The sequence below is a fragment of the Alligator mississippiensis genome, chromosome 4 (assembly GCF_030867095.1).
Source record: "Alligator mississippiensis isolate rAllMis1 chromosome 4, rAllMis1, whole genome shotgun sequence".
Lineage (NCBI taxonomy): Eukaryota > Metazoa > Chordata > Crocodylia > Alligatoridae > Alligator > Alligator mississippiensis.
The window spans coordinates 174,424,826-174,451,415 of NC_081827.1; the positions used below are offsets into that span (position 1 = coordinate 174,424,826).

The 26,590-nt window shown below is 42.4% G+C and overlaps 1 protein-coding gene across 5 annotated transcripts in view; it reads left to right on the forward strand.

Moving 5' to 3' along the window:
- The window catches only part of ADAM23 (ADAM metallopeptidase domain 23), a 192,704-nt gene that overhangs the window by 66,762 nt on the left and 99,352 nt on the right, over positions 1–26,590 (forward strand). For all 5 annotated transcript variants that reach the window (XR_009462034.1, XM_019492168.2, XM_019492165.2 and 2 more), the window contains exon 4: positions 20,352–20,415. Coding sequence is in view for 4 of the 5 variants with exons in the window: in XM_019492168.2 (XP_019347713.1) it covers positions 20,352–20,415 (64 nt within the window). In the remaining variant the exon portion in view is untranslated. The remainder of the gene's footprint in view (positions 1–20,351; positions 20,416–26,590) is intronic.

Genomic DNA, 26,590 nt, shown 5'->3' on the forward strand with positions numbered 1-26,590 from the left:
GCCTGTGGGGGATGAAGCCTGTCCTTGGGCCTCCACGCTATCCTATGCCGCCCTGCCATCAGGGCTCTTGGAAGTTGTGGGCTGAGGTGGGGGAGTGTACGTGCGCATGCACCAGGAGCCCTGATGGTGGGGTAGGACAGCGCAGAGGCTTGCAGCTAGGCTCCATCCCCTGCCCCCACAGCTGTGGACACAGGTGGCAGGTGCCAGTTCTGGGCCGGGGATCACGTGTGTATATGGCCCTCAATAGCTCACCAAAACTCGTTAAGTGGCCCTCCAGCCCAAATAATTGCCTACCCCTAGCTTAGAGAGAGATTGCAAAATCTCCATCATTGGAGGTTTTTAAATGCATGTTAGGTAAAAGCATAGTTTAGATGGGAATAATTCTGTCTTGAGTAGAGGCTTAAGTTAGATGACCTCTTGAGGCCCCTTCTAGCCCTGTTTGCCTATAATACTAGTGTACATATTCAGAGACAACATTATTGAATAGCTCCAGTTAGCCTGTCTTTTTGCAGCATCGCCTTTTGCAGCTTTTTAAATCTGTGATTTCAGCACAAGACTTTTCAGCTTGCTGACTTAGTTTCACCCCCCATTTCACCCCCATAGTTTCTGATCATAGCTCTTCTAGCCTCTGTCTGTGGGGAATGAAGCCTGTCTTTGGGCCTCCACACTATCATATCCCACCCTGCCATCAGGGCTCTTAGAAGTTGTAGACTGAGGTCGGGGAGTGTATGTGCGCATGCACCATGAGCCCTGATGGCGGGGCAAGACAGTGCAGAGGCCCTGTAGGTTCACCCCCTCCCTCCCCCATAGTTTCTGAACAATGATATGAAAAGTATAGACATATTTTGATGCCAGAGTGTTTTGGAACATTAATTGTATCGTCACAGACAACTGACAGTTGCTTCGATTCAGTACTGTAACTTGGGGTGAGTGACTGGGGCCCCAGCCTGGACACAGGTTTTGAGGGGGTATAGAATACCACTGCTGCTTGTTATGCATCTGCTTCAGTTAATTTCTTTATGAGCTCAATAGATTTTAAGTTTGCTTCCAAGTAAGAATGCACTCTTATTTTATCCAAAACATTGAGAAGATTATAGTTCCACCAAACTGGAAGCATTTTTTGCCACTTTTCTTCATGCATTATTTGCTACATTCTTCATCAAAGGTGATCTGGTCACTCCTTCAAAAAACCCCAATACATTGAATGAATCAAGTCTATCTTTTTTTTGTTTTTTGTCCCCCCCCCCCCCCCCCAAGCTCCTGAGTTTGTTTGTTTTTTGTTTGTTTTTTTTCTCCTCTCTGCCTGCTACTGTCAGTAATACTATCTGTAAGCGTGGACAGAATCCAAGTGCAGCCAGCTGGCATCAGCCAGGGCCCCACCAGCTGCCTGCACTACTGTCTCTGCCTCATTGAGATATATAAATGCGATCAAGTAATCAATCTCAGGTTTTTCTCTGCACTGTAAGTGGAAAAACTCTTGGAAAGTATGTCTTTCATGTTTTCCACTGAGATTTTGTTTTTCAGAGCAAATGGTGAAATTGGTGATGAATGTGAAAATAGTTCAATAAGTAGTTATTGGGTCTGAAATAAAGTTTAAGGCATCAGCAGAAAGGGCACTGTCCTTGAGTAACACTGGAAAGTGTTGATAGTGATTGTTCACCTTGCACATGCTGAAAAAGCAGGAGATTTGAGTTTCCTCTGAAACTTTTAACTTAACCGCTCAATACTTTTCAGACTAAAATGAACTATTATTACATTTATGAAATAAAGCTGAAAAAATTACTTAATCATTATTTGCAGCCAAATCCTGTTGACAAAGTTTGATTACTAAAGATAAATAGTTTTAATAGCTGTATAAAGGTCAGATGTCATATAGTGCATTTTCCATGCATCTATGTTATATTGAGCACATGAACAAGTTATTTCGTAAGTGATGTCTGTCTGTGTATAGGAGCTTCACATATTTTTAAAAAGTAGAAGACCTTTTCGCAAGGTCAGAGCATTCTTGGGTTTCATTTGGCAAAGCTGTTTTATGTTTTATAAATAGTATCTTTTAACATGAGGACACTTGATTCGTTATACTCCATACTACTTTTTGTTCAGTTTGGACTAAATAAGTGTCTTTTAATTACATTAGAGTTATCACTCCATTTTATTGACAAAAATTTTATAAATGTATTGGGATGTGACTGAATTTCAAATTAATTCAGAAATCTGTGCTCTAAAATTGTAAAACGATATTAAAAAAAACCTGTTTTCACATGTCATAACTTTATGAAACATTTTATATTTTTAGTGAAACTTTCTTTGTACTTTGCCGGAAACTCAGTTTTGAGAAGTTTGAGTTTGGTCAAGGTGAAAGAGTATGCTACACTCCTTAAAAATTATAATTATGTGACTTAGAACAAGTCTGTAGCACAAAGAACACAAAATTTGGCTTGGACATAATTCTCATCAGTGCAAGGAAAATGTATTTTGGTCAATAAAATTATAATCTGTAGAAAATTAGATAATGAGAATGTACAGTTCAAAGTACCCAAATGTATATAGATGCAGAGCATATATATTGAGATGTAGGTACTGATCTTACAAAGATTTTTGTACCTGCCTAACTTTACACTTTGTGAGTATTCTCATTGACCTTATTGTGCATAAATCTTTGCAGACTCGGGGCCAGAAGGAATATCTGTTAGTTCAAATAATTTGCAGTGTGTTAGTTTACACAAGGACTGAAAAGGGTTCAATGTTTATGTATGTGCTGTAGTCCAACCAGACCTATTAGACCTGAAGGAGGAATTAATTCAGGGAAGACCAGTGTTATGCAGGATGGTTACAATACATGATCACAATATTCCCTAGTGGCCTTTAAAAATCTATAAATTTCACTTAAGATTAATTGTCACAGAAGAAAGAAATTTATTTTTCTGCTACAAAGCCAGCAGAATTTTAACTTGATTGCCTCTATTTAATTTCTTTGTGTACCTTTTTGCCCCCTTGAAAAATGTAGGGAGTTTAAATTAAAATGAAATGATGGTAACTAATGGTAATTTTGCAAGTTTAAATATTTAAAAATTAAGATATGTCAAAATTTAAATCTTCTTTCTCTCTTTAAATATATATTTTAACATATTACTACATATTATTATACAATATTCCTACTTTTTATTAAAGTAGCATATAAAATGCACAGAATGTGAAAATTGGATATGTTAATATTTCTGCAGCAAGTTACTGTTAGAATGTTTTATATTCAAAACGTTGATAGCACAATTGTAATTAATATTAAAGTTGCGCAGATTTTTTTAAACATTTAATATATATTCAAAATATTTGCTGTGCATGGGTGACTGGTGCCTCCTCTGTCAGGGGTGGTACGTGGCCCCCCAGCAGCCAGTTAGTGACTGGCGGTGGGGTCCCCCTGTGGCTGATCTTGCCAACCAGGAAGCACGAGCAGGGCACCCAGAAGTGCCAGCGGTGCTTCTCCCAGTGCCCACACTCCTTGGCTGGCGCTCACAGGGGAGGCACTGGTGCTCCTGCCTGCCCCCCTGCCTGTCATCAGGGAGCCCTGGCTGTTGGGGGGTGTACCAGCACTCTCAGGAGGTGCACATGCACCCCTGTGCACCCCCTACGCATTGCCATAGTGTGCATGTAAACATAGTCCTCCAGTTTAGGTAACAGAATTTCATGCCTCGTGCAGTTCATGGGCCCAGTATTGCAGGTATTCAGCAAACTTTACTTTTGTGGGAATTCCACATACAGAGGGCTTTTGAAAAGACCCTAAATATTGCCTGGATTTATCAAGACTAATTAACTTAGAGAGCTGTCTTTTTATGCCTTTATGAGGATTTATATGATTGATGTGGCAATGTAAAGAAGTTTACGTCTCAGTTACTGGGCCCAGCAATAAATTAGAATAGAAGAAGAGGAAAATAGCAATCCAATTTATGAGATTATTTGAAATATAATGACATTTTGAAATTAATCTCTCTTCTGTTAACAGAATATTTGCATAATTTAAAATGCTTTGATGGGTTTCTGTTTTGGTCTCAATTGTTAGGTTCGATATTAATATACGTATATAATACAATTCTATATGCAACTCTAATGCTAAGTATGAGACAACTTATTTTAGTCCCTAATTATGTGACTTGTACACATTGTTTTTTATGCACTGTGAGGAGTCCTTGATGACCTTAACGTGAAGCAGTATTCCTTACTAACAGTGAAGCCAGTGAGTACTTTCAAGGCAACTGTTTAGATGAAAAACATCTGTGCTGATATAAATCTGGACACTAAACTTTGGAACCACAACCAATTTTGTGAATGACATGTATGTGGGTATAATTTGTGTGTGTGTGTGTGTGTATGTATATATGTGTGTGTGTATATATGTGTATTGATATTTTATATAAATACTGTAGATACAATGCTAGACTGTAGGAGTTATGATATAATTTTGTAGGCTGTTCAAAACACAGTGCCTGGTCTGCGTATCTGCTATTCATGCTGTAATTTACTTGGACTGTGACTGTTATCTTTCAGGGAAGGTATTTATTTAGAGTGCTTAATGTCTAAGGCCACCTCTTTTCCTGCACAAATCATGCAGGTTTCTTACTTCTCAATTTATTGGACTGGCTTTGAATTAATCTTGTTAAATCTAACACATTTCAAAAGTAGAGCGTGTCAAAGAGAGGCTAGATTTTTGAAAGGTAGTAAAAAATATCAGTTTCATGATTAGATTGTTGTTTTTGCCCGGCAGAATAAGGAAAATGTGAGCAGGTTTCGCATGGAATGAGGCTTTGGGATACTTTTTCAAGCAAAACTGCCCTAAAGAGCCTAGATGAGTTTGTTAGTGGAAAAGATTTGATGGTACTTATTTCCTCCAAAACTTTTAAGGCAGCTGCTTTTTCACACTGGCAAAGGAAGTAGATATTATTCTTCTAGCCTAGATAATCAGATGACCCTTGCCATCTAAATAAATCATTGACAGGTTCTCAAAATGTGTTGTGTTCAGTCCTCCTAGTGAAAAGATTAAGCAATTTTTTTTGCTCTCACAAATATATGTACTCTTAAAACCTTAATAGACTAAAGATAAAAAAGAAAATTAAATACATTAAACATTTGTTTCTATTGCTTATGTGACTCCCCTAACAGTAGTGAAAAGGTAAGAGCTATTAAGTCTGAAAGAAAGTAACTGGTCTGAAATACCAGGAAACACTCTTTTAATTACCGACTTTCAGTAACAGAGTCAAGAACATGCTGGGAATACAGTCAGACCTGGAAGACAAAAAGTAACGAATATATATTTTTTTCTCTTTGAGTATAAAGGACTTGGTTTCAGAAAATTGCAGTTATCAATTGGGAGTGGAAACATCCCAATGAAGGTAGATGCCTTCACAGTCCCTCATACAATTTAATAAAAAGTCAAATAGATAAATCAATATTTCCTACTATCCTGACATTAGATACATATATATCAAGCTTAGGTAAACAAACGTAAGGTAATTCCTGTGGAGGAGAAGCATTTTCCTCCCAAAAATCCAGCAGTCAAAGGAATAGTTGAATCAGGAAAGCTGCAATTTTGAGGCAGCTGCTGCAGCTGTTTAATCTTCAGTTTTGTCAGCTGTTCCTCCATGGCCATGCTGTTATAGTGCAATGACTTAAGGCCCTTCTCACTGCAAAATAGAAAACTTCCGTGTCCTTTAACTAAGAATCTTTTTTCAGTTTGAAAATATTTGAAAAAATTAAAGTGAAGTGTTCTTCAAGAATTGTGACCTCCAGTTTTGTCAAGAGAGTTAAAATCTGTGGTGTGAATTAACTAACTTTTAAATGATATTCTTTGGACAAAGTGCCTGGGGAAGGAGACTGAGATGTAGAGCCTGGGAAGTAAAATTGAGGTGGGGAGTCAGGGGTAGAGGAAGACTAGGATTTCAGTGGGGAGCTTGCAAGAGCAGACTGAGGCTAGCTAGTCTCAGCTGAGCATGGAGCTGAACATGGAGATTTTGATTTGGGTTGAGGCATAGAGACCTGGACTGGCTAGGTGTGGAGTCTGGGCCAAGGACCTGGTTTGGAGATGGAAGTGGACAGGGAAGAACAGGAATAGGATAGAGGGGGGAAAAAGGTATGAGGTCAGGCTCAGTAACCATTTAGAGCAAGGTTGTCTAAGGGTGCAGACAGAAGTGGAGCTCCCCGTTGTAATTGAGAACACTTTGCAGGAAGTGCTCTGAGTTATGGCGATCCCTTGGAACAAACAGAAGTTCACTGTTGGCTCCTGGGGGAGGGAAATCTAAGAGTTTCAGAATGGGGGGAGGAGGGGAAGGGAAAACCCACCCCACCCTCCAGTAGGGACTGAAAAGACCCCAGACCAACTCCCTCCACTCCCTTTCTCCCCTCCCATTCTGAAAACAGCTCGAGGCTGGCAGGTTAAATTGTAGCCCCCAGACTCCCTCCTGGATGCCACTCTCCCTAGTCCTTCCCATTTTGCTAAAGATGCTGTTTTCAGAGCTGGGTGTTTAATTTATTTCTTGGGAACCTTGATGCTTCCACTTTTAAGAGACTAAAAGGTCTGCAGCACCTAACTAGTGCTTTTAGACTGAATGTCTTTGGGGATCAGGTGCAGCATATAATATATGGAGCAAGGTCATCCCTTTTACTCAAGATGCTTAAATGCCCTTGGATGCTGAATTTAACTGTTCAGTGTTATCAACTTCCTTTGGAATCTATCTGTCCTTCTTGGACAAGTACCAGTATGACCTGTGGAAGATAGATAATTCCACATGTAGAAATATAACAAACTTTAACAAAAAATTGTGAGGAAGAGTAACTGGAGGTAGCTGCTTAGACCAGGGATGGGTAATTATTTTGGCTGGAGGGCCGCTTAATGAGATTTGGTGAGCTGTTGAGAGCCGCAAGGGTGGCCCCGCCCCTTGACAGGCACCAAGACCCCTGGTTGCCATCTGGGGACCGGAAGTCCTGCCCCCTAACCCCTGACAGTTGCAACCAGGAGTCCTTTCCTTTGCCACCAGAAGTACTTCATTTGGGAAGAGCGTTTGCCATCTTGGAACTGGAACCCCCCCCCACACTCTCTCCCCTAAATTATATACTAAAAATCAAGCATCTACAATAAAATTTTCATTTCATTTAAAGAAAAATATTTTGACCTGATTTGTGTGTGTTTGCACTATGTATACAGAGATGATTCCATAATAGCTCAAAATGAAGTCTTACCCTTGGGCTATGGGGGTATGTGTGAGTGTGGATGGATGAGTATGGGCTTTGTGGGTGGCTGTGTGGATCCGTGTGTGGGGGGGGTGTAGGGAAGGGTGTGGGAGTATGTGTGGATATGGGCGGGTAGGTATGAGGGGTTGGTGGGGGTGTGGGTTGGTATGGGGTTTGTGGGTGGCTGTGGGGTGTGCGGAGGCAGAGGGTGGTTGGGGGTGTATCTCTGGGTGCATGCGTGTGATGGGGCGCATCTGCATAGCAGTGAGTGGGACTCCCCCCAGAGGTGTGTGGGTGTGATTGTGTGTGGGAGAGGGTGTGGTTGTGGGATTTCTGGAGAAAGGTTTGTGGGTATGGTGGGGTATCCATGGGAGCCCCCCTTGCATGCCTCCCTGAGCCCAGTCAGCACCTGCCCTGCAACAGCTCAGATCCCATGTGCCCTGCAGCGCCTCCCTCCCACTGCCAGCAGTGCGCAGCCACAGCCATGACCCACGCCCACTCTGCACTGCCCGGCTGTGACATGTCCTGCTGCCCAGGCACACAGTGGGGCTGGGGCAGCTGCACGGCTGGACTGCCTTTCTAGGCAGCCCAGGTGGCAGTGGCTTCTTCCAGCTGCCATCACTGCTGCCCCCAGCCTGGCGGTACCAGCGGGGACCTGTGCCACACAGCTCCAATCTAGCTCGCCCCATGCCTGCTACATATTTGTCAGTCCAGGCTGAGCAGTGGCAGCACTGGTGGTGGTGGGCAAAAGCTCTTGCTTGGCGTAGGGGGGAAAGTGGCCCCTCCCTCTCGCTGCCACCAGGTAGTTCTCGCTACAGCTGCCTGGAGCCTGCGCCACATGGGCTACCCTGCGTCTTTGTCACCGCCGCCTCTGGGCTGCCCAGCACAGCAATGATGACAGTGCAGAGCCCAGGTGGTACAGGCTCCGGTGTATTTTGCCCACCCCTAACTTACACTCTCATATCACAAGATATCGTACTGAAAGACAGACTTGGCAGAAGCTATATGCCATTTCAGAGTTGGCTCCTGAAGTTTGTTTATGAAAATAGCCACAGTCTATAGGAACATGAATTCTTCATTTGTTTGAAGAACTTTTTGTATCTGCTCTTAAAAAAAGTTTGTCTACTAGGGTTGTGTGAAATGGCACCATTCCTTTTCGACTTGTGTTTTGACATTTCGACTGAACAGCATTTCGTTTTGAATTTTGTTTTGATTCAAAACCACTGTTCTGTTTCGTCAAAACAGTTTTGCTGTTTCGACATTTCGCCCATAGACTATAATGGGGAAGCTTGAAATAGCCTATAATTTTGTTATTTCTGGTCTGGTTTGGATGAAACTTGCAAGAATGGTAGCTCCATCTGAGGGCATGAAGCCTGACAAGCTTCAAGGAGATAGGTGCAGGGGTTTCAGGGAAACTGCACCTCACAATCTTGAAAGCAAAAAACTCATGTCATATGTATGTGTTAAGCCACAGCGGGGTCAAAACTGCAGGGAAGGTAGCCCCTGCTGAGGCCACAAAGCCTGCCAGCTTTCAAGGAGATAGGTGCAGGGGCTTCTGGGTTCTGGGGCCCTGCACTTCTGGCTGCTGACAGGCAAAACTCGTGACATGGGTGCTTGTGGGACTGTGTCTGTCTCGGGGCACAGGGGGATGAAAACTGCCTGCCTGCTAGGCCCTGCTATGGCCACAAAGCCTGCTAGCTGTCAAGGAGATAGGTGCAGGGGGAGTCTAGGTTCTGAGGCCCTGCACCTCTAGCTACTGACAGGCAAAACTCATGACATGGGTGGGTGACACTGTGTGTGTGTTAAGGTGCGCCTTCACTCAACTGTCACCAAGGCAGAAAGCAGGGCAGTTCAAACAATGCTGCCTTTTATGCAGTTTTTCCACCCTCCCCCAGAGCACTGGGATTGGAAGGGACCTCAGGGCAGGATGACCGTGACTGGCAAGCTACACAGTCAATGGTGAGAGCACTCCTTCCCCCACTTCCCTCTCTTCTCCCTCCCTCTCCTTACTTTAGTTTTTGTTTCCGTGCAGGCAAGCCCAGCTTGAGCTTCGAAACTTGAAACATTTCAAAATTTTTTAAACATCTCGACTTGCCTCGTTTCATTTTGAGGCTGTTTCAAAGCTCTGTTTCATTTTGATTTTGTGGTTTTGAGTTCGAAATGAGTCAAAACAGCGTTGAAATGGAACTGCTGGCGAAATTTCACACAGCCCTAATGTCAACTAATAGAATAAATGGAAAGGTTCAGATTCTTAGCAATTTGATATTCCATTAAATGGCAGTCTTAGATATCCAGTTTTCCAAATAACAAGTGCCCTGGATTTTATCATTGCTGAGCTGGATGGCTGAGGGAAGTGGTTATACATTTTCTAAAATTTACAGCTGCCCTCTGGTCTTTCAGAGCATCATTTATAGCTCTTGCCTCCTGTGTATAGCAACAAAGAAAGATGAGTCTTTTAGGGTCAGGAGACATCCTTCCTGGATACAATCTCTATTTAATTCTTCAACCATGCACTGTTCCCTTATTTGAACTCTTAAAATCAATAGATCTCTGCTTTTCTCTTTTCTAAAATTACGCTAGCTTTCTTGCTAGCAGAATTATCTAAAATTTGCAAAACGTTTATTGAAAAAACATGTACTGCATGATGAAAAATGTTTTAAAGTCCCTCTAGTTTAATATTCAAAATCATTTCATACTTATATGATCTTCCTTTGTGTTGCCTGTAGTCAAAATTATTGCAATACATGTGCTCTGGTAGAGCAAATCTGGAGGCTCAAATAAAGTAGTTTAAAAAATGAGAAAACTTAAAAAGTCATTTTTATTTTGATTTTTTTTCTCTCCATTTGGCCCTGCTGATGCTTGCCTGGCTTTGGCAAGTTTAGATCCATAACAAACGTGCTATCCAAAGTCTGTCTTCATTTGGCAGCAAGAACAGAACTTGTTTTCTAGCTTACAAGGCAGAATATAGAGTAGAACAGGATAACAGCAAGTATTTGAAAGTATGAAAAAATGATTACTAATGCCTTATTCCAGAATACATTACCGGATTGAAAAACAAAAAACAGTACTAATACTATGTCTGAGAATGGAATGAGTCTATCCTCCTAACCAACATGTGTATAGAGCAATAGGACTATGCAGTCACTACTGAAAATGACTACACATCGCAGTCTCCTTTCCCGGTGTCTTTGTTCAGAACATCTCTATACTTTATTTAACACTTCTGGCAGACCTGGACACAGGCATGGGCAAACCAGGTGGCCACCTGGGGACAGAAAGGGGGCCTGAAAATGAAGAAAAAAAAATTGAAATTGAAAAAAAAAGTTTTAATATAGAGCATATATGGGACTGGAAATGTTATCAATTGAGAATGAATTATTTAAAGACATCAATACCACAAATGTAATAAAGACTTTTGCAACAAAAAAATCATTATCTGGTGAAGAGGGGGGCTGATACTAAAAGTTTGCCCGCGGCTGACAGGAGTCTAGATACGGCACTGACTCCTGGTATAGTAGTGTGTCTTGGGAGAATGGTGGTGGCAAGTGGGGCACAAACCCCTGGCACCAATTCAGAGGAGACAAATGGCACTCCTCCAGAAAGTCTGTGCTGCTTCAAGTAGCAGACCATGTTCTGGGAATTTATGCTGAGGCAGCAGCAACCAGTACACTAGGATGTATGAGCTCACTTCCCATGTCTTCCCCTTCTGCCATTCAGAGTACCGAAGTTTAAGTTATGTCTCTGTTCCTAGTATATGAGAATACCCTATCTTAGCACTGCCTGAGTAGTCTAGCGCAGGTGCTTATGGAGCACAGAACCCTAACCTTGCTGCTGTTGCTGAGAGACCAGCTGCAGTCAGAAATAATGGGAAACAACAGAACAGAGATGGCCAACAACTGGAGGAAGCAGTTTAGTTATTACAGCTCCTTACCAAACATCTGCTATATCAGGAAGAGAGAACTCCAGTGTTTAGATGAACAGAACAAAGAGTGAACTAAAGGAGTTGGGAGTAGTGCAGGGACCTATGTCATACAAGATGAAGGGCATCATGTTATGTTGATGTGATGATCTGTGAGTCAACAGACACAGTGGGGAAGACTGGGAAATCGCCCTCAGTGAGTGTGATGGAATGCCAAGATCACTGTAGAGCACAGAGACTGAAAATAATTTGAAGGCTAATGCTTCCAGATTAGGGGAAAGAGCACTAGAGGGAGAAACAGAAAATATGACAGATTTGGATGTAGGTGACAAAGTTTAAAAATAATGCCAATAAATACATCCACGTATAAATGTGCGTGCACACCATCAGCAAATGACCTCTCTATTTGCTTCTCCTAAGTTGCTGCCTTATAGTTCAGAGCTGTGGAACTTAAGGTTTTCTTTTGATTGATAAGAACTAGATGAGTCTCATCTGAACCAGTTGACAAGGAGTCACTGCAGAGAGAGCACTGTCAGGTATTCTTCTGCATAAACAAACAAACAAACAAAAATTAGTTAGGTGTTTCTGTTGGACCTATGACAAAAACTCCAAACTGGAACCAACCCACTGCGTAAATCTGATCTTTCAAGACTGGCTAGATTTCTGAGACCTAATAAGAATCTAAGATTTACATGGAAATCATGTTTCATTAATTCAGATTTGCTAAGCAGATACATTCTATTGTGCTTTTAACCTTGGAAGACATCTATAATTAAAGATGAATATGTCATTTATTTCACTGGAAACTGGTACATTATAATTGCTCCCTGAACATCTAAAATGCAAAGGGTAAATGAAGCAATGTGCTTGTTTTCTAATTTTCACTAATTGTTGACAGCTGTAGAATGCATGGATATTTCTTCCAATATTTTGAAATATAATATTTCCCACTGATTTTAGTATGAAAATAAATTTAATTTAGACATTAATAGGATATTATAGGCTCCTAGCTGCTTTGATAATATAAATGATTAATAATAATAGATTGCATATTGCAAGCAGTTGAAACGCTAATACTTTTACTTTCCTAGTAATAATCAAGATAACCATCCTTACCACTTTGCTGAATGTAAGATTTTAGTAACACTTAGAAAAGTTAAACTAAAGAAGCTTCATACCTTACCATATTAGAATCAATGAGTCTTTGGCCCTTGGTACATGTTCATTTACTGGTGCAATTGAGAGCTGATCCCTGACCCCAAAAATGCTTGTGTGGCATGGCAGGAGGTACAATTGTGGGATTGGAGATCAGATCCCAATCATGCCTTTAAAACTTGCTAGTGCAGGGGAAGCCTGGGATCATAATCCTGGAAAGTTGAAAGTGAAGTGCCCACAGGTCTGGCCTCTGGACTGCACTGGGGTTGGTTTGAGTCCCTAGTACAGTGCGGAGGCCAGAGCTGACTGTCAGCAGATTGTCAACCCTGACCCAGAAAGCCCTGGGTCTGGTTCACCGGGGGCTGTCTGGACAGATGCTCAGCTGATATGGCTCCAGGTCTGGAGAACCCTAGGGTTGGTTCAGGGTTCAGAACTGTTCAGGCCAGGGCTGAGAATCAGCTGATTATTAAAACCCCACACTGGCAGCTCTGGATGGGCTGCTGGGCACAGGGAATCAGAGGGCTTCTCCTGCTCATAGCTTCTGATCCCTGGTACCCTGGCTTGAGCTGCTGGGTGTAAGATTTAAAGTCCCTGACAGGGGAAACCCTCTAGCAGCTCCCCTGACTGCCCCAAGTCTTGGGCTGGGCTGATGTTCAGCTGATTTTTGGTCCCTGGGATGGGATGGCACAGGAACTGGTTCCAGAACCCTGGTTCTGCCTGGCCACTGGTTAAATTTTAATCACCATACAAACCAGGCATAAAAATGTTCTGTGTTATATGTGGAACATTTTTATGGCTCATCTGCAATTTTGTGGCATCTTACATTGCGTGCATGTGTAGTAACCCTGGCCATTGATGCCACCATTAACACATTAATTACAGCATAAACATAGAGCAGGCCTTTGTATTTTAGTTAAGAATCCATGTCATTTATAGTCTTCTAACTTCTTTGTAAAAACTTCATGTATTACCACAATCCATATAGCATAGGTTAAAGTGGATAAATATTATTTTTATTTTGAAATCTATACATTAACAATATTTCTAATGAATATTTTGTTTGGGAAACTGAATAATTATTAACTTTGATTGTTATAATTTCTTATTTTTGTGTACCTACAGAGTAGTCATCATAGTGGTATCTGGGTACAATAAAGAAGCACATTTTTTTTAAAGAGAATCATAGAAAATGAGGGTCGGAAGGGACCTCAGGAAGTCATCTAATCCAGCCCCCTACTGAAAGAACCATTCCCAACTATCATCCCAGCCAAGGTTTTGCTTACCTAGGTCTTAAAAACCTCCAAGGATGAAGATTCCACAACCTCTTTAGGTAGCCTGTTTCTGTGCTTTTCTACCCTCCTAGTGAGAAAGGTTAGATATTAGGAAAAACTAAACTTCCCTTGCTGCAACTTGAGACCATTGTTCCTTATTTTGTCATCCACCACCACTGAGAACAGTCTAGCTCCATTCTTTTTGTTATCACCCTTCAGGTAGTTGACAACTCTGATTAAATCCTCCCTCAGTTCTCTTCTGCAAACTAAATAAGCTCAGTTCCCTCAGCATCTCCTCAGAAGTCATGTGCCTCAACCCCCTAACCATTTTCATTGCCCTCTGCTAGAGTCTTTCCAGTTTGCCCACGTCCTTTCTGTAGTGGGGGCCCCAAAATTGCTTCAGATATGGCCTCACCAGGGCTCAGTTGAGGGAAAGAATCACTTCCCTTGATCTGCTGGCAACACTCCTACCAATGCAGCCCAGTATGCTGTTAGCCTTCTTTGCAACAGGAGCACACTGTTGACTTATTGTCCACTGTAACCCCAAGGTCCTTTTCTGCACAGTTGCTGCTTAGCCAGTCAGTCCCCAACCTGTGCTGGTGCATGGGATTATTCCGTCCCAAGTGCAGGACTTTGCACTTGTCCTTATTGAATGTCATAAGATTTTGGTTCAGTCCTCTAATTTGTCTAGGTTTCTCTGAATCCTAGCCCTACCTTCCAGTGCCGAGGTGGGCAATTATTTCGGGCAGAGGGCTGCTTACCAAGTTTTGCAAGGTGTTGAGGGCCGCATGGGTAGCCCTGCCCCTTGACAGGTGCCCTGCCCCCTGGTTGCCATCTTGGGACCAGAAGTGCCGCTCCCTAACCACCAACCTTTGCCAACAGAAGTCCCTCCCCTTGCCCCCAGAAGTACTCCTTTCTGCAAGGGGTTTTGCTATCTCAGAACCAGAAAAATACCAAATTATGTTCTAAAAATCAAACATCTACAACATTTATTAATTTGAGTTCAAAAAATCTTTTTGTCCTGATTTACATGCGTTTGTGTAGTGTTCATAGAGGTGATTGCACAATAGCATAAAATGAAGTCTTAGTCTTGTAAACTGTGGGGGGCTGTGGGTGTATAGGTATGTGGGGGAGGGTGTGTGTGTGTGGGGGGGTTGATAGGTGTGGGGGGTGGGTGTGAGGTTAGGGAGTGTGGATATGTGGGGTGTGGGTGGGTATGGGATTTGTGGGGGATGTGTATGGGGAGGGTGGCTGGGCTGTGTCAGGGGGTATGGGGGTCTGCATGGATGGAAGTGCAAGGGGGTGTGTGGGTGCATACGTATAGTAGGGGGTGCTTGTGGAACTCACCCTAGGTACACAATTATACATTATACTTGCCTCAGTGTGTACACACACACACACACACACACACACACACACACACACACACACACACACACACACACACACACACCCCTCTTCTGTCCCCAGGGTACTGGCCTCCCTGCTCCCGTGGTCAGGCAATATAGCCAGGAGCCATGTGGTGCTAGAACAGCTGTGTGCTGGCAAAGCTGCCGCAGGCAGACATTTCTGGGTAGAGGGGGTGGGGGTGGGGCCGAGTCAGGCTGGCCTTTCTCCTGACTCCTGCCGGCTTCCCCTGGGTCCTACTGCCCCTGGTCCTTGTCATCTTTGACAGGGAACCCGGAGCAGATAAATATTAATTTTCTAATTAGGCCAGATAGAATGGCCTGGCGGGCAGGATGTGGCCCATGGGCCGCATTTTGCCTGCCTCTTCTCTAGCGTATCTACTACTCCCCCCAAAAGGAAAGTTTTGCCTGTTGTTGTGGACACGGCTGCTCTAACTCTTCCTTTCCTATTTTGTGTTCTTGTGACAAGGTATTTAGCAGAATTCACAGATTCATTGGAATCTGGCAGGGCCACACTGTGAATGCTTCTGCTATGGCCTTAAACTTGTGACCTCTGGGCTGTTGAGCATGCACCTTAGTGCCTGCACGACGCCAGGCCCTGGATGATTGAGAATCACTATCCATTGTATATAATATTTGCCAGATGTATCATGAGTAAATTAATCTATTAACTAATAATCCTACAGAAAAAGTGTCCAAAGGATTGCAAATAGTCTAAAATGATCTAAAATTGAGATACCTGTTAATAGCTTTCAGTAGTAAATTTGCCTTTTGATATATTTCATTTGACGATTACTTCAAAATGAATGAAGATATTTATTTATTTTATTCATGCCCTTGGCAGCCTCCTGCCTTATATCACCAAGTGAACCTTCTACAAGATTTTCCTCTGGGACAGTACATGTCATTTAGACTCTCACAATGCCTATAGTCCCAGTACTTTTTTGATGTTTTGAGCTGTTTCATATTATTGGGATATAGGTTTGGGTAAGTGTTAGAAGGTGGAAGAATGCTACATAATCAGATAATTATGGGTTTCTCGAGGGCAGGGGAACTCAGTGCCCAAGATGAGTGGTCATTCCTTAAGGAGACGATACTCAGGGCCCAAGGGGTGACGATCCCAACAAGAAGCAAGGGGGGCGAGAGTGCCCAAAAGCCTCCCTGGCTCACCAAAGACATCCGGGAATGCCTGGTTGCCAAAAAGGCAGCGTACCCCCAGTGGAAGGTGGGGGTGATCTCCAAAGAGGAGTATACCTCCACTGCTCAGGCCTGTAGGAGGGCTGTTAGGAAAGCTAAGGCGGACATAGAGCTAGGACTAGCATCCAAGATCAAAGATGATAAAAAGTCCTTTTTCAAATATATAGGGAGGATGAAGAAGGCGCTGGGAAAGGTGGGGCCGCTGCAAGATATGCTGGGCAATCTGGTGGTTGCGCCAGAGGAGAAGGCAGACCTCTTTAACAAATTCTTCACCTCCGTTTTCTTGTGCAGGGACTGGGACTCCCCCACCGTGATTCAAGATGGACTCGAGGGGAACACCCCAAGACCTAAGGTTGAGGAGGACCGGGTTAGAGTGCTTCTGGAGGGGCTGGACGTGTTCAAATCAGCAGGTCCAGATGCTCTCCACCCCAGGGGGTTGAGGGAGCTAGCAGGGGTTATTGCAGGGCCCTTGGCATGACTTTATGAGTGCTTGTGGTGCTTGGGCCAGGTGCCAGATGATTGGAAGATAGCCAATGTGGTTCCCATCTTTAAAAAAGGGAGGAGGGAGGACCCGGGCAACTATAGGCCCGTCAGTCTTACCTCAATCCTGGGAAAACTCTTTGAGAAGATCATCAAGGAGCACATCTGTGATGGGCCGGCATCAGGGATGATGCTCAGGGGCAACCAGCACGGTTTCATTAGGGGCAGGTTATGTCAGACCAACCTGATTGCCTTTTACGATCAGGTCACAAAAGCATTGGATGCAGGTGTTGTGGTGGATGTAGTCTTTCTGGACTTCAGCAAGGCCTTTGACACTGTCGACCACCCCATCCTCATTAAAAAACTAGGTGACTGTGGCATCAATGCCTACATGGTCAGATGGATTGCGAATTGGCTGAAGGGTCGTACTCAAAGGGTGGTGGTGGACGGGTCATATTCAACCTGGGGGGAAGTGGGCAGCGGAGTCCCCCAGGGCTCAGTCCTTGGGCCCACGCTGTTCAATTTCTTTATCAGCGATTTGGATGACGGGGTGAAAAGCAACCTGTTCAAATTTGCTGATGATACCAAAATTTGGGGTGAGGTGGGCACGTTAGCAGGGAGGGAAAGACTGCAGAAAGACCTGGATAGGTTGCAGGGGTGGGCTAACAAAAACAGGATGCGTTTCAATACTGACAAGTGCAGGGTGCTGTACTTGGGCAGTAGTAACCGGCAGCACACTTGTAAGATGGGAAACTCCCTTCTTGAGAGCATGGAGGCAGAAAGGGATCTTGGAGTCACCATTGCTTCCAAGATGAACATGGGCCGACAATGTGAGGTCACGGTCGGCAGGGCTAACTGGACCTTATCGTGTATCCACAGGTGCATCTCAAGTAGGTCCAAGGAGGTGATTCTCCCCCTCTACGCGACACCGGTCAGGCCACAGCTGGAGTACTGTGTCCAGTTCTGGGCACCCCATTTCAAGAGGGATGTGGACAACATTGAGAGGGTCCAAAGGAGGGCCACCCGCATGATCCGGGGACAGCAGGGCAGACCCTACAATGAGAGGCTATGGGACCTGAACCTGTTCAGCCTTCACAAGAGAAGGCTGAGGGGGGAGCTGGTGACCAGAAGGGTTTGGGGAGACCTTGTTTCCCCTAGCGCCCCCGGGATAACAAGGAATAACGGCCACAAGTTGTTGGAGAGTAGGTTTAGATTAGACATCTGTAAGAACTACACAGTTAGGGCGGCTAGGATCTGGAACCAACTTCCAAGGGAAGTGGTGCTGGCTCCTACCCTGGGGGTCTTTAAGAAGTGGCTCGAAGCCTACCTGGCTGGGGTCATTTGAGCCCAGTTTTCTTCCTGCCCAGGCAGGGGGTTGGACCTGAAGATCTACAAGGTCCTTTCTGACCCTACTTCTATGATTCTATGAATTGATTAGGTAATAGGCAATATAGATCATGCTTTAGGTGCAAAGGGTTTGATCCTGCAGGATGCTAAGTGCTCTGGACCATATCAAGCTAAGTATTTGCATAAGCATATAAGCATATAACCTGCATAGTGCCATAAACATGTTTACATTCTCTGTCCCAGGGCCAAAATGCTCAGAGATTATCCTGAGCTTTAAATCAGGACTGGGGTTGAAACTACATCTCTTATGTAGAGTCTAAGGGTGTTTAAATACGTTCTCTGGGAGTTGGGGCGGGGTAGGGGGCACTTTAATTAGAGCGGCTCTGAAATCTGCTCTAATTAAAGTGCCTGGAACATCATGTGTGTCAGTGTCACCATGCTGAAAAATGCTGGTGGGGGCGTTTTAACTAAAGCTCATCAAAAGAGCTTTAATAAAAGCACCCCTGCTGCCATTTGCCAGCACGGGGACACTGATGCATGTAATGCTGGAGTCTGCTGAAGCGTGGTAATTACCGTGCTCCATCACACTTGATTAATTGAGTATGCTCCGAAGCACTGTAATTACAGTATGTTGGAGCAGCCTTGCTGCATGCGTATAGGTGCATACATGCATACTAACTTTCTGACAGTTAAGTCGATTTAACTTTTTAAAGTTGACTTAACTGTCAGAGCATACACATGTATGTAGAGTGGAGTTAAATGCAGTGCAAGATGATGATAAATCTCCAAGGTGTATTATCTTGAGTCACATTAGTTAAGTCAACGCTAAGGGTGTGTCCAGACGAGTGCACATGTGCATTTTGTGATGCCTCAAACCTTTTGAGGCACCACAAAACACATGTGGCACAAGTGAAAGGGTTCTCCACTCAGAGGTAAAATTAGATTCTGGGAACTCCCGATATCTAAAAAAAAAAAAAAAATTGCAGCAAAACAGGGTGACACATGTGGCTGCAGCGTGTGCCACCCAGAACCAGAGCCTAGCTGGCCAGAGCCATGCTCTGGATGCCGGCCAGGCTCTGCATGCTCAGATCGCTACCGCTACAGCCCTGGGAGGCCCCCGGAATCCCAGGTAATGTTGCTGGAGCCAGCCCAAGTCCTGGCTCCAGCCTCTGCTACCCCATACAGGGTAATCTGCTGTATGCCAGAGTGTGCACGCAGGGTCGTTCTCCAGAGACAAGTAGCAGCGGCACAACTATGTTCTGCTGCTATTTGTCCCCAGGGAAACACGCATGCATACTTGTCTAGATACACCCTTTGGGGCCAGTGCAGGGGAGGGCTCACAAGATGGCTGCTGTCGTGTAAAGGTGCTGTACATATGCATGCTCTGACATGGCTTAAGTCACCTTAGTTAAGTCAAGTTGACTTGGTCATGTGTATGCAGCCTAAGCCACTGACAGCTTTTGCAATATTTTATTTCTCCTCTCAGACAGAATGGGGATTTTTATAAGGGGAGATGGAGTTTCTTGACAACAAAATGCAAAGAGGTGAAACAGTAGGGAACAATTTTACATAGTCATGGTATTAGACAACAATTTTCTGTGTTACTAGTTTCAGTTTTTAGATGCAATTTGGAGCACAGCAAGTGAGAAGTAGAAAGATTTGCTTTCTGAATTTTTGGACTCTCGACAGTTCAAGTCAGGCTTGTGCCCATGTGTCGGTTACAGAGTTAGCACATTTATTTAGCTTTATACGCCACTCTATCCAAAGATAGTGGTATATCAATAATAGTATATGAAAAATAATCAGCTAAACATATTTTTTTAATGAAACTAGTAGAAGCAAACATCTCATAAACCAATTTAGATTTTTTATACCTTAAAATGCAAATTAAATCATACTATTGTGAGACAAATATAATTTAAATTCATCCACTGAGTTAGTCTTTTAAGTCTAAAGACTTCTCTGCCTCAAAGTGTAACAGTGAACCATTTACTGAAGATAACTGTTTTGCTTTCTTTAATATCCTTAACTAGAAAGAAATGGAAAGTGGTTAGCTGTGTCAGCCTGAAACCAGAAAGAAGGTAAGGCAGGGTGGCATCTTAGAGACTAACTGATTGAGAAGCATGAGCTTTCGTAGGCATGAGCTTTCAGATGACAAAATAGGTTGTTGCCTATGGAAGGTCAGGTTTTCCTGAACCAGTTAGTCTCCAACGCCACCCTGCCCTACTTTCCCTAGGACAGAAACAGTCATTCAAGAATTTCAAATGAAATGATAAAATGGTGGCAGTAAATATATTAACATTTTCTTGTGTTGCTGTTTAAAAACTCTATATCTAAACCTTTCCGTTTCCTTTACAGTGATTTGTTATCTTCCAATTATGTGGAGATTCATTATGAAGATGGAAAACAAAAACTTTCTAAGGTATTGTATATATTCAGTAGCAGAAAATTGTTTTCCCTAAGTGCACAATAATATGCACACTTTCTTCATTGTTTATGAGATTTTTTTTAACTGCTAGAAAGTATTTTCCACCTGTATAAGGGAGCTTTATAATCTTGTCCAGTTGATGAAGACTCTTCTGTTAATGAGGAGAAAAATTGTAAAAAGTTTGGCCACTAGCTACAAGTAAAAGTTTTTAAAGAAATTACTGCTTACTTAGCAGAACTGACAGTGAGAAAAAACCCCACAATACTTTAGAAAGTATAGTTTTGTGATTTTTTTTTTTTTGTGGTCATACTCATACCTAAGGTCACTGTCACTACAGCCATCATTAATTATTTGTATATCCTTTAGCACAAGGCTACATGGGAATGGAAATATGTTACTAGACTTGCAATGATTTTTCTTGGCAAGAGTTGTTATAATACCATGAAACAGAAAAATACATATAGAGTGAAACTCCTCTGAGACAGTGCAAAGCTGCTTGAATTCAACTTTAGTTTTTTGAAATTAGAACCTACTTTGAATTTAAGTGATGTTTTGAACAGAGATAAATTTCATTCCAAACAGAGTGTTGTTGTCCATGATGGTTAAGGAAATATACCAGCAGTAAGGGTTTCTTGGTGATATCTTTTACAGAACCAGCTGTGTGGTTCAAATGTTAGACAAGTTTTTTAGAAACGGGTACAGCCTAAGCTAAATATTAGATAAGACAATGGTTTGTGTTTAACTCCACATGTAAAAGAAGTTTAAAAGTTTTTAAAATCCAAAATTGGCTAAAATTCGGCATCTTCCATGTTTCAGAGGTGTACTTGGTAGCTGTGTTGGTGTGAGATAAAATGACATACAAAAAACTAGAACTTTTGGTTCCAAAATGATACCTTTCATTAGACTAAGAGTTCTAGTTTTTTGTATGTCTTTTTGTCTCAGACCAACACAGCTACCAAGTACACCCCTGAAACATGGAAGATGCCGAATTTTAGCTGATTTTTGGATTTTAAACTTCAATGCAGAACAACAAGGAAGTCTTTTTTACCTCCCTGCCTGCCATCTGATGCCTCCAGGGAAGGAATTCTACCTGATCAACACATCAAAGAGCTACTCAACACAGCTCACAAAGACACTCTCATGGACCCAGAGGGACAGCCTTCCATCTTCACCTCCCTCTGTGCAAAAATGAAGTTTATTTTCTACCTATAGGGACTTTATACCATCTTGTACCATCTACACATTTCCCAGAACTTGACGAAGGGACTTTGATCCCAAAAGCTTGCAGAAAAGGACAATTTTCTTGCCATTTTCCAGTTGGTCTAATAAAAGGTATCATTTTGGAACCGAGAGTTCTACTTTTTTGTATGCCTTTTTGTCTCAGACCAATATTTTTTCCTACATACTTCAGAGAGATCTGAAGTGGGACTGTTGACTCAAATATCTGTAGGATCCTAGAACAAAAGCCTTTCACATGGGAAAAATATGCTGTCTACTTACAGCCTCTGATATTTAGCTTAAGCTGTACATACTATTTTCCCAGACCTGAGGAAGCCTGAAAGCCTGTGCTCGTCTAACATCTCTTTTAACTCTACAGTTGATCCAATAAAAGATATTCCAAAGAGAGAGAGTGTTTCACAGCATAGTCCTTTGTAAGTAGGGAAGGGGAACAAAAATAAACATGGTTTTGTTTGTTGTAGAGGAAATAACAAAGATTGCTCGAGTACTAGAATGAGAAAAAGCAGATGCAGAGGCAGGGATATGAAATATGTTTTCAAGGGAACAATTTTCTTCTTTAAACTGACTAGGGTCTTGGAATTTTAAAGTTGCTACAAATGCCAGAGAACAATAGAAATGGTGAGCCTTTATATGAGGGGTCTACTTAACTCCTGACAAGACAAAGAAGTTTTCATGGCTTGATCATGGTGCTGATGTCATGTGCGTTGCCCTGCGGCCCTGTCTCTCACCGCTGATTGGCAGAGAGGCATATACCATATAATTTAATAGCAAATTACACAGGAAGTAAATTATATCATATAATTTATCATATTATAAATCTAAATATGAAATTTAAATCTAAATCTAAATATATTATAAATACAATTCATACTGTATATAAATTATAACATCATAACAATTTATTATATGTAGCATTCTACAAAAAGTTTAGAAATACTTATTAATGCTAACCTTAATAGAAACATTTTTACTTCACTGACTGGTGCCTTCACTTAGTCTACGTCACTAGCAGACAGTAACTCTCAATCACATGATCTATGGCTGCAGTGTCTGTTATGCTGTCTTTGTATTGCAGTAAGCACTGGGGCATTCTAAAACAGTGTATTATATGAATAGTACACTGGGTTGGGTTTTTTTGGTTGATTTTGTGGGAAATTGTGGCCCATGCAGTTTCCTGGCGATCACAGATAAAGGGGGTCTTTGTGGTTTCCGCAAAAACTGCAAAACTGTGAATTATAGATTCATAGATTCATAGATGTTAGGGTTGGAAGGGACCTCAATAGATCATCGAGTCCGACCCCCTGCATAAGCAGGAAAGAGTGCTGGGTCTAGATGACCCCAGCTAGATACTCATCTAACCTCCTCTTGAAGACCCCCAGGGTAGGGGAGAGCACAACCTCCCTTGGGAGCCCGTTCCAGACCTTGGCCACTCGAACTGTGAAGAAGTTCTTCCTAATGTCCAACCTAAATCTGCTGTCTGCTAGCTTGTGGCCATTATTTCTTGTAACCCCCGGGGGCGCCTTGGTGAATAAATCCTCACCAATTCCCTTCTGTGCCCCCGTGATGAACTTATACGCGGCCACAAGGTCGCCTCTCAACCTTCTCTTGCGGAGGCTGAAAAGATCCAGTTTCTCTAGTCTCTCCTCGTAGGGCTTGGTCTGCAGGCCCTTGACCATACGAGTTGCCCTTCTCTGGACCCTCTCCAGGTTATCCGCATCCTTCTTGAAGTGTGGCGCCCAGAATTGCACGCAGTACTCCAACTGCAGTCTGACCAGCGCCCGATAGAGGGGAAGTATCACCTCCTTGGACCTATTCGTCATGCATCTGCTGATGCACGATAAAGTGCCATTGGCTTTTCTGATGGCTTCGTCACACTGCCGACTCATGTTCATCTTGGAGTCCACTAGGACTCCAAGATCCCTTTCCACCTCTGTGCCACCCAGCAGGTCATTCCCTAGGCTGTAGGTGTGCTGGACATTTTTCCTCCCTAGGTGCAGCACTTTGCATTTCTCCTTGTTGAACTGCATCCTGTTGTTTTCTGCCCACTTGTCCAACCTATCCAGGTCTGCCTGCAACTGTTCCCTGCCCTCCGGCGTGTCCACTTCTCCCCATAGCTTTGTGTCATCTGCAAACTTGGACAGAGTACATTTGACTCCCTCGTCCAAGCCACTGATGAAGACATTAAAGAGTATCGGTCCAAGGACCGAGCCCTGCGGGACCCCACTGCCCACACCCTTCCAGGTTGAGACCGACCCATCCACCACGACTCTTTGGGTGCGACCCTCTAGCCAATTCGCCACCCACCGGACTGTGTAGTCATCCACATCACAGCCTCTTAGCTTGTTTACCAGTATGGGGTGGGATACCGTATTGAAGGCCTTCCTGAAGTCTAAGTATACGACATCCACCCCTCCTCGTGTGTCCAGGCGTTTCGTAACCTGGTCATAGAAAGAGACTAGATTGGTCAGGCACGATCTGCCCGCCACAAACCCGTGCTGGTTTCCCCTCAGCATAATTTGTCCTGCCGGGCTCTCACAAATGTGAGCCTTGATAATTTTTTCAAAGACTTTACCAAGGATGGAGGTGAGACTGACTGGCCTATAGTTGCCCGGGTCCTCCTTCCTCCCCTTTTTGAAAATGGGGACCACGTTAGCCCAAATGGAGAACACGTTAGCCCAAATGGGGACCACGTTAGCCCCCTAAGTAGACCCCTACTTATCTGTGAAAGTCAGAGGGCAAAAAAGACCAGTGCAACACATCAATCCCATTTATGCCCAGTGCAACACATCAGTCCCATTTATGCCCTCAAATCCAATCGGCAAGGTTTTTTTGGGTCATAGCTTTTATTGGACCAAACGCATGGTTGGGATAAAGTTAGACAAGCTTTTGAGTGTAAGGCAGTTCTTCAGTAGGTCATCTCAAGTCCAAGGGGAAATTCATTCTGTGTGTGGTTGATTGTTCTGACCTTATTATTGAGAATCTCAGTTAGAGTTCAAATATTGCATGTGTGCAAAGTTTAAAATTGTTTATTGCAAGTGTTTCAGTACATAATCTTTTTTCCAATGGGCAAAGGATCTTGCGACATACGAAGGGATTTGCTTAGTTTCATTAAGACTCAGTACTCAGGAGAGCAAGCAAAAATGCTAAATGAAGCAAGAAAACAATTCCTTCTGGCATTTCCACAAACTCAAGCAATTGTATGCTGCCGCACCAGCATTGAGCAGTGCGGTTGCTGAATCATGAGTCTGACTGGAGGATTATATTAGAACTTTAGACTCAGCAAATGGGCCACCTTTGAATGCTGCAGTAACTTGATCCATACTTCCTAGGGGATATTTTTTGAGTCAATTGATTTAGAAACGCTAATAGGGCTCTTGAGGTCATATAATCCACAAGAGGCATCATTAACACATGTTTAGAAAATATACAAAGAATTTATTTTGAAGGAGAATCAAGCAAGGGACATTTCTTAGGGTTTTAAAATCTGTTTACTACTTTTTTTTTTAGATACAGATAAGTAGTATACTGTTTGTTTCTCTGAATTTAGAAGAGTAAGATCTTGATGAAACTTCTTCTTTCTAGAAATATGATATATTTATAGGAGTGAAAACATCTAGGAAGAAAATGTGCATCACTTACTAACATGAGTAATTTCTATGAAGCTGTGTGTAAGAAAGGCTTAAACAGTTTAGGTGTTAAAAGGAATTGTTCAAGTAGGGTTGGTTCTGGAAGTGCTCCACAGAAGTTGGACCACTGCATGTTGCATGTTTGAATAAATAGTGTCATGACTGAACTTGACTTCATGTTATTAGAATATCTGAACCTAATTGTGCACAATAAAGCCTATTCTATTTCTGTTTAGATTTTAAATGGAATAATAAATAATAAATACAAATACAAAATTAATATGATGCTGATGTTAATATTTAATTAAAATATTTAATTAAAAGCATAATGATTCCTCATACTGTATGATAGTTTAGAATAATGGAGGAAACAGTGAGACTGAAAACTGATTGTGCTGGCTTGAATCCAACTGGCATACAACATTTTAGTGAAAATGTTTTGAGGTTGAATAGTACATGTAGTAAATGATTTGTGTGTAATACAGCTGTACTATACTGCAACTTTTTCAATAAAACTATTGCACATTTTTGCCTTGGCTTTAGCTGGGATTGTTGGCAGATATTAAAGGCTGGGCCCTTAACTGATAAAGCTCTGTTGACATCAGTGGTGCCACACTGACCCATGACAGCTAAGTATCTGATATTAAAAATTTTCTAAATTTTAAATACTTTCTCTTGTGTTTAGACTCTTGAAAGTTTTAGAGTGGGATTAATATATTCTTTCTGAATAAATATGGCTTGAATCATTCCTAATCTTGCTCTTGCTGCCAGATTTCTAATAATAAAAATTAAATAAATGCACTCTACTTGTTTACTGCATTAAACTATTTACATAGAGTAAGATTTACCATCCTTTTTCACAATGGGCAGTTCATTAAGACTCTTAACAGTCCCAGCAAATTATCCCTCAAGTGGGTCATGGTATTTTCGGATTAGTAATTCTCCTATCCAGCAATAAGGATAGAATTAGATTTTAAGCCTATCAGTATAGAGATAATGGATTTAGATTTTGGTCTAGTAATTTGTTGGTATATGTGCAATTGCCTGAAATACAGAATACATAGGGTACTCTGGAGATTTTACTTTTTTATAGAAAGTTGATTATTTATAGTCAGAATGAAAATTATTAATAACCTTGTGCTGCTCTACTTGCACTGTGTATAGAAATTAAATAAAAGGGATTAGGGAACAGGAGGAAAATCAGTATATGCATAAGAAGTGATATAGCTTGGCAGTATAAAAATGACTAAGGCCTTATTTTAAAATGGCCTTACCTTGAAACAAGAAATTATTGCAAATGGGTC